The following is a 7967-nucleotide window of genomic DNA, read 5'->3' as shown; positions in this document are numbered from 1 at the left end:
TGAGTATGCAGTTTTGTAGACCGATCAATTCAAATAAAGCGCAAGTTTAAAATACATAGCTGCAACTTATCGTTGATTTTTAATATATATATATTTTTTTTTTGATGAAGGCGTTGCTCATTTTCTTCATTAAAAAAATCGTCGAACATACTTAGATAATATGGAAGAAAATTACCGACGTCGTCAAAAGTATGCCATACATCAACTGTAAATCACAGCCACTTTAAATTTGCACTTTATTAGACTAAAATTGAATGAGCTAAAAAACTGCAAAATATTAAGAGATAATTTTTTAGATTTTTTTTTTAATTTTGTTCAAAGATTAAACTTATTTTCATTTAGTGTTTTTTAAGGAATAAACTATATTTTTATAAACAAATAATTCAAATTAAAATATAATAAAATAAATAGTCAAATCGAGTCAATATGTGAGTATCGTAAAGTTATGATATTTAAGAACATCTCTTTCTTAATTAACGATGACACTGTTTCTATATGAAGCTGATTTCAACATTTTGTTTTAATAAGATTTAGTATCGAAAATATTATTTCAAAGTGATAATGGTTGGTTCAAAACTTATAAAGGCAAAAACGAGAAGGCGAAGACAAAAGAGAATACAAAAATTTCCGGCAGTGAATTTTCAGATTTTTAAAACGGTATAGTAATCTAATTTTTTTAATTTAAATAAAGCATGAAGTCCCCATGGAATAAACGAGTAGATAAAAAATATATAACGGTAAAACTGGCACATACATAAATATATGAAAGAATGCACTCAGGCGACGCCTCTAGCCATTGTGTGTCACAGATTTAAGTTATCGATGGAAAATTTTTTTTCAACCATTGCCATAAAAACTAAGCTTTGGTGTGCCTGGAGTTATAGCAAGTATTTTTAGACACAATATTCCTTTTATTAATAGTTTTAAAATTAGTAGTTTGCGTATTTTCAGATGCCTGCAAAAAGGAGTTTGATATGGAGTCATTTCGAGAATTCTGGCTCGAAGCGTGCTATGTGCAAGCATTGTTCAAAGCAAATAAGTTTCAACGGCGGGTCCATAGGAAATTTAAGCCGCCATATGAAACTTCGACATTCTATCATTCGCTTGCATGATGCGACTCTTAATGGTAACGGCAAAGGATACACACCAGAGGAGCAATTAGAGCCGGGCGATCAATCACCGCAAAGTGAGCAGCAATTGCAGGCGGAACAGCTGTTGCAGGTGAATAAACGGGTAATTACTAATTATCAAACAAAGTAGCGAACCACCGAAAAAGGGGAGAAAAAAAAATTAATTAGTTAAAATTGTCGCCCATCATGCTTTGCGTTTGGTTGAAGATTCGGAAAATATTAAATTCGTTGCCATCTTGTAACAGTGCTCTGCAAGGCGACTTAATATCCACCTTATAAGAATTCGTCTTGTGCTCTTTTTTTTTTAATTAGTACTTTCGAAAAAAAATCGGTCAGAAAATTTCATTACAAAAGTTTACTGCGATTAAGAATTCAAAATTAAAATTGAGCTACAGGGGCGGCTGCATTATGTCTGACCACAGCTGACTGGCCATCCTCTACCAATACAAATAAGATTGATTGAATTTTACAGCCTCATTTCATGAATAAATAAAAAAAATTTCATTGCTTCAGATGCTTAGATTTGTTGAAAAAAGTGACCATACAAAAATTTACCTTGATCAAGGATCGATTAGATGACACCAGAGGTCCTTTGAGTAGGGTTTGCAGCAAAAACGGTATATTGAAGGTAGCTATATATAAATACGCCACTATAAAATTTTGAACCCCCTTTTTGGGGGAACCGTTCGCTTGAAAAAATATATAACTTTCTCTAATCTATCTATGTATCAGGGTTGTTGCGAATATTCGCATTCGCAACCGCTGAGCTTCCGCATTAATTTTAACATTCGCATTCGCTTTCGCATTTGCTAAAATCAATGCAGATCTTTTGCGAATGCGAATATTGAAGGGACCGAAAATTGCAGTTATTTTTACGAGTTAAACTTGGCTAGATATTTTTTATTCCGAAATAAAAGTACTTTCCGGATAATAAACAAACCGCTTATCCAAATTAAACAAGTTTGGTATCCAATGAAAGAGGACTTAAATAGCTTTAAAACTGAATTGTCTAAAAGAGGAAAGCTAGACATTGAAAAATATTTCAATAAAAAATGTTAATTAATTACCATAGAACAAACATTGGGTCAGATATGTATTTACATAAATTTCTTTAGTATTAAGTTATAAAAAAATATAAATAGAGGTGGTAAACTTCATTTGTTACTTCTGTTTAAAAGCTATTTCAGTCCTCTTTCATATGATACCAAATTTGTTAAATTAGTATAAGCGGTTTCTTTATTATCCGGATGGGACGTTTATTTCGGAATGAAAAATATTAGGCCAAATTTAACTCGGAAAAAATAACTGTTATTTTCGGTCCCTGGAATATTGTGCAAGTGCACAGACGTATATCTAACCAGTCACAGAAGAAAGCATTAAAAATGAGTTACAAAAACTAAAATCGAAAAAAGCTGATGACGTGACAAATTCCGAAACAATCAAAAGAATGAGAATGAAGAATTCTTTCGAAAAAAACGGTGTTTAACAACGATTGTGCCATGATGCTAGATTGTGAAGATGAAAGTCAGGAGGATACATCCGACATTTGCAGCCCCGATGAAATTCTCAGAAAGTAATTATTGCACCGCAATAAAAATAAATAAATATAACTGTGTTTAAGCGACTTATGCATTTCCCGCATAAACAATAAACAACGAACATCCGCACGCTGTTATATTGCATTTCCCGTATAAAGCAACTGAGCGAACATACAAACACGCTTGTGTTTAAAAGTAATTTGCTCGTTCTTAATTGGGTATGCATTTTTATGCAATTCTCAAATATCTCTTCACATCTTGCGCTACCGCTTCATCAGCCTGCCCGCATATCTCACTCTCTCTCTCTCTCTCTCGCATAGCAGGCATATGGAGTGCGTGGTTGCCTTGATGTGCACCTATACACCATACGGGCTCATTGAGCTCGATACATAACCACTCGCAAAGGTAATCCCTACCTCCTCTACTACTTTAACTCGACCACAACTCTAAACCTGGCCTCCCGCTCTCCCTCAGCGAAACAAACTGAAAGTCCTCTCAACTAGTGCAGAGTCAATCGAAAAGAATTTACAATTTTGCCAAGTTTCAAGTTTTTCAAGTTTGTCGCAGTAGTGGCGCAGGTTTGATTTACAACCCTTCAAAAGGCTTTTATTAAGTATAATGTTCCAATTTTTAAATTCAACTACTAAAAAAACATTCAGTCTTATCATGAGTTTAATTTTCCCCGAACCGGTTCACTTCTCATTTCTGGTTTTCGTGTACATATTTACTATGGGCGGAATACAAATTTTCGGGAGAATTTTTTTTTCGGACAAAACTCAGGATAAGGCAGATTATTAAAAATTATTAACCTTTCCGTGTTTTATTTACTTAAATCAACTAAATTATTTCTTAAAAATACATGACATCCACATCCGCGGATGTTAGTTAGCTAGTTAAACGGGCGGACAGAATCGAACAAAATTTTGACTGAGTATTGCCATGACACCTGGGCCTATAATAGGGTGAAAAAAATTGGGATACGACAAGGGGGCGTGGCTCAAATACATTTCAGAAAAGCTCAAATGTATTTCAGAAAGGGCCAAATGTATTTCAGAAAAGGCCAAATGAAACTCAGAAAAACACAATTGTATTTCAGAAAAGTTCAAATGATTTTCAGAAAAACGGAAATGTATTTCAGAAAAGCATAACGGTATTCTGAAAATATTTTTCTGAAATACATTTGCGTTTTTCTGAAAATCATTGAACTTTTCTGAAATACAATTGTGTTTTTCTTACTTTCATTTGTCTTTTTCTATATACATTTGACCTTTTCTGAAATACATTTGAGCTTTTCTGAAATACTTTTGGGGCAAGGTGTAGTCAGAAAAATAATAGGTTTACCCGTAAATAAGTGCATACATATGTACCTTAATTCACAAAGACCCTAACCAACACTTTTTTTTATTTTACAGGAGAAGCAAAAAACATTATAAAAAGACCCAATAAACATTTAGGTTTGAGCTCAACTTGAGGTTAAGTTCAGAACTAAGGTATTTCTCAAATCTCCAATGTTGTTTCTCAACAGTACCTCAAGTGGAGGATCATAGCGTTCTCAACAAAAAGGGCATTTTTCTTTGTATAAAAAAGGACTGTTTCTCAAGTTGAGAAAATGCTAGTTCTCAACTTGAACTCTAATATAATTCTCCAGTTGGTCTCAAACATATCATTGAAATACTGAAATTGAAATAGTAAAATACCTAATACCTTTTTGATTGAAACACCATACATGCATAGATGAATTTAAATACTAATTTTTCATTTTATTACTCCTATTGTATTATGTAGTTAATCAATATCGTCTTATAATAATTCACTTCACAGTATACAGTCCGACAGTAATTTTGCCACTTGATTCACTTCGCGTTTTATTTTCTTTCAAGAATATTTGAGGATACTTTGGAGATTATTTACTTTTCGTTGGCAGTTTTCCCCTTTATATACATAGCTTTAGTTTTTCACTTGATAATTAAAAATTCTTATCTCTATCACTTTTTACGTATCTGCGCGTGGGTTAGAGATGAGTTGGAGAATGATGTTGGATATCAACTTGAGAACTATGAATTTTTCCAAGGTTGGAGAAATATTTTTTTAGTGTTTAATGGGGAGTATCAAAAACATGTAGGCCTTTTTAAAAAGTGCCATAGCAACTCCGTTGTTTTTGGTGCGAATACTTAAAATTTTTTATTGAAGATGTAGTTTATACATCCTACCAAAATCTGTAAAAATGCAGTTTCGAAAAAAGTGCTGGTTAGGGCCATGTGTATAGACCGTATGGATATACCGTTTGGTTATAAATTTTCTTTGCGAACAAATATATCATCAAACAAAAGTATTCAGTAGTTTTACGATGCCACCGAGAATTGGTATACAAATATAGATTTTTATTATTCCAGAAACCACTGAAAATTGACGGGAAAGTAGCTTCATCTAGTCCCCCAGCAAGCAATAATCCATCACCCGCAATCGACGAAGAAATGAACAGTATTTACGAGAAACAAATTGAGGTACCTAGTTTGTTGTTCGACCTGATTGTATGTAATAATTTCCGCTCATTTACAGTTTGTGGACGGTTATTTAACAGAAAGTTCTTTCATAAATGAAGAAATAAACAACGAAGATATTTTTGAGCCCAAATCTCCGAAAATGGCCTACCACCGAAGATCACGAAACCGAAAATTGGAAGATTTAAAAACCCGCATAGAAATACAACTTATGCGCGCGAAAACTACATATTTCACAAAGCATGCGGCAAAACTCGACATAGAATGTTCACTAATGTTATTACAAGTAAAAAAACTGGAGTTGGAACTAGAGAAATTGCGTAATGAAGCTCAGGAAAATCCATTAGCAAGTGAACAAATGGGGTTTGAATCCGTTCGTAATGTAGAACTTTAAAGTCGCAAAACAAAAAGTAAACGATTAATAAGTTTAAATGAACATAATTTCGCTGGAGATAGTCTTGCTGTATGTTCTTTATATAGAAAAATGAATTGTATTGTGTGTTATTGTTTAACTCAATAGCGGCCCAACGGATCTGCTTCGTTTTTATTTCATTTTGTTTATTTCTGTATGTAGAAAGTTTGTAAGAAAAATTTTGGGAAAATGGTGTTGCCAGATACCTGAAATATCATTAAAAAAAATTACAATTAAATTAAATTTAAATAAGCCACAATAATACTAGTTCACTGAGAAATTATACAAAAATTTAATAAAGAAAAAAATTTAAATAGGGTTACCACCATTCGAAGAGAAGTCCTTCTCTGCTTGGTCCTTCTATCGCAGTTTGGGCTTTCCTCTTTCTCTCTTACCACCATCGAGACCTGCGTTGAATACTTTGAGAGCTGGAGCGTTTATGTCCATTCGCCCGACATAACCAAGTCAGCGTAGCCGTTGTATTTTGATTCGCTGCACCATGTCCATGTCGTTTTAAAGCTCATACAGCTCACGTTCCATCGTTTGAAATACTTGCCGCCGCCAATGTGTAAAGGCCCATAAATCTTTCACAGAATATTTCTCGCGAAAAATCCAAGAGCCGCCTCATCAGATGTTTTCATTTTTCATGCGTCCGCGTGTGATTTTTGTACGACGAGAGGACTTTACTCCTCAATTGCCTACTCTGTCCAAAGTAGCACTTGTTGGCAAGAGTGATTCTCCGCTGAAATTATTATTGGTGTTAATGCTGATTCTTAAATAAACGAAGTCCTCTACTTTTTCAAACTTGTAACTGTCAACAATCAGGTTGGTGCCAAGGCGCTTATGCTCTGGCTATTTGTGGCATGACAGCTAATACTTCGTTTTGTCCTTGTTCATCTCCAGACCCTCCCGATTTGCTTCTCTATCTAATTCCGAGTAGGCAGAAGAGACGTAGGCCTTGTGTTTACCTTAGCTCTTATTATCTTCTTCAACATCATGTTAAAGATATCACTCGAAAGGGAGTCACCTTGTCTGGAACCTCGTTTGGTATGAAACGGCTCGATGTCTTTCCCAAATCTGACGGGGCTGGTGGTATTGCTCGACGTCATTTTACACTGCCATATCAGTTTCGCGGCAATACGAAATTAAGACATCGTGGCATAAAGACAACTTCTTTTCGTGATGTCGAAAGCGGCTTTGAATAGACAAATAGAAGGTGTGTGTCGAGCCTATTCTCACGGATCTTTTCCATGATCTACAAAACTACATACTCAGAATCTAATTAAAAACTCGAAATTTTTACGAAAATTTGTTGAATTCTTTTTTATTAGAGAGTGCCATTCGTTTTTTGTTTTGTAGTTAATAGAATGGTACAATACAGCAATCTGCTATTGAAAAATTTCAACAAATTATTTTTCGTGATTGGGATAAAGAAAAATATTTGGGTATTCACACAATTGGGATACGATTTGCACCAAATTTCCCCAAATACCCAATCGTGTGACACTGCCTTTAAACTTGTATTTATACGGCTGTTGTTAAAGAATGAACTATAAAAAACTAACCAAAATTAAATAACAACAAAAATAATATTTTGAAACTGGTCAAAATTTGGTGCGGCTACATTTTTTCGACTACTGTACATAATTTGACTATGATTACAATTCCACTAATAGGTTTGTATAGTAACTTCTCCAGTAAAACATTGCAGCGAGAGCGTAAAAGCAAAATAGAGCGTAAAATTGAGAAGAAGAGAAAACTAGCAGAAAAAGTTAATGAACACAAAACTAGCAAAAACTTGCAAGTGAACAGTCGTTACACTGTTTTGACATTCTGCTGTAAACGTTTTACTATTTATAAATCAGTCTTAAACTCTTTGCTTTACACACAAGCACTTACACAGTCACAATATTTTGATTTAAACTCCTTTTACTTTTGTTTGTGCTAAAGCAATTCAACAAATGGCGGCTTTTGACATTTATTCTTCTTCTTCTTCTCCTAGTAAAAATTTCACTAGCAAGAATTTGCAGCCCTCCCGTGTTGTTACGCTCTCGATTCAGTGCTCTCTTGCAAAGTTTTTGGGTTATCATCAGTGTTGCCAGAACTTTTTGGGCCGACCGGCTAGATTGGCAAAAAAAAGCGGCTAAAAACGGCTAAAATGTTTTAGTGAAATTTCACAGACTCTGGCAAAAAACGGCTAAAATGTTTTTGTGAAAATTCACATGCTTTATTTAAATAAATCGCAAGAAACGAAAGACTAGTTAACACCATGAATTTATATCGAGTGTATATTCCTCATCATCAAATGAATCACTATTGTATATATCACCTGAATTCATTAATTTTAAGAGATCGTCATCTACAGTAAAATTATGGCAGCATTTTT

General features: G+C 34.1%; 2 protein-coding genes across 5 annotated transcripts in view; one reads left to right on the top strand and one right to left on the bottom strand.

The window, feature by feature from the left end:
- Positions 1 to 7967, bottom strand: part of LOC118733822 — a 26649-nt gene that overhangs the window by 6247 nt on the left and 12435 nt on the right. The gene's annotated exons all lie outside the window — the stretch shown is intronic.
- LOC118733823 lies at positions 862 to 5679 on the top strand. Of its 2 annotated transcripts, none has more exons than XM_036463405.1 (3): positions 862 to 1233; positions 5062 to 5172; positions 5228 to 5679. In XM_036463405.1, exons 1-3 carry the CDS (start codon positions 952 to 954, stop codon positions 5561 to 5563), a joined length of 729 nt encoding a protein of 242 aa, XP_036319298.1. In that variant the 5' UTR covers positions 862 to 951; the 3' UTR covers positions 5564 to 5679. The 2 variants fall into 2 exon arrangements, with proteins under 2 accessions (XP_036319298.1, XP_036319299.1); XM_036463406.1 differs by having other exon boundaries at positions 864 to 1221.

Source organism: Rhagoletis pomonella, unplaced genomic scaffold, assembly GCF_013731165.1.
Source record: "Rhagoletis pomonella isolate Grant_MI unplaced genomic scaffold, Rhpom_1.0 Rhpom_scaffold_00002, whole genome shotgun sequence".
NCBI lineage: Eukaryota > Metazoa > Arthropoda > Insecta > Diptera > Tephritidae > Rhagoletis > Rhagoletis pomonella.
This window is presented reverse-complemented; position numbering and strand designations above follow the sequence as displayed.

What these genes read in the sequence shown, in the direction of transcription:
- LOC118733823 (XM_036463405.1), top strand. Translation starts at nt 952, where the DNA reads ATGCCTGCAAAAAGGAGTTTGATATGGAGTCATTTCGAGAATTCTGGC. An exon ending in TGTTGCAGGTGAATAAACGG is followed by an intron (nt 1,234 to 5,061) that starts GTAATTACTAAT and finishes TTATTATTCCAG; the next exon opens with AAACCACTGAAAATTGACGG. An exon ending in TTTACGAGAAACAAATTGAG is followed by an intron (nt 5,173 to 5,227) that starts GTACCTAGTTTG and finishes GCTCATTTACAG; the next exon opens with TTTGTGGACGGTTATTTAAC.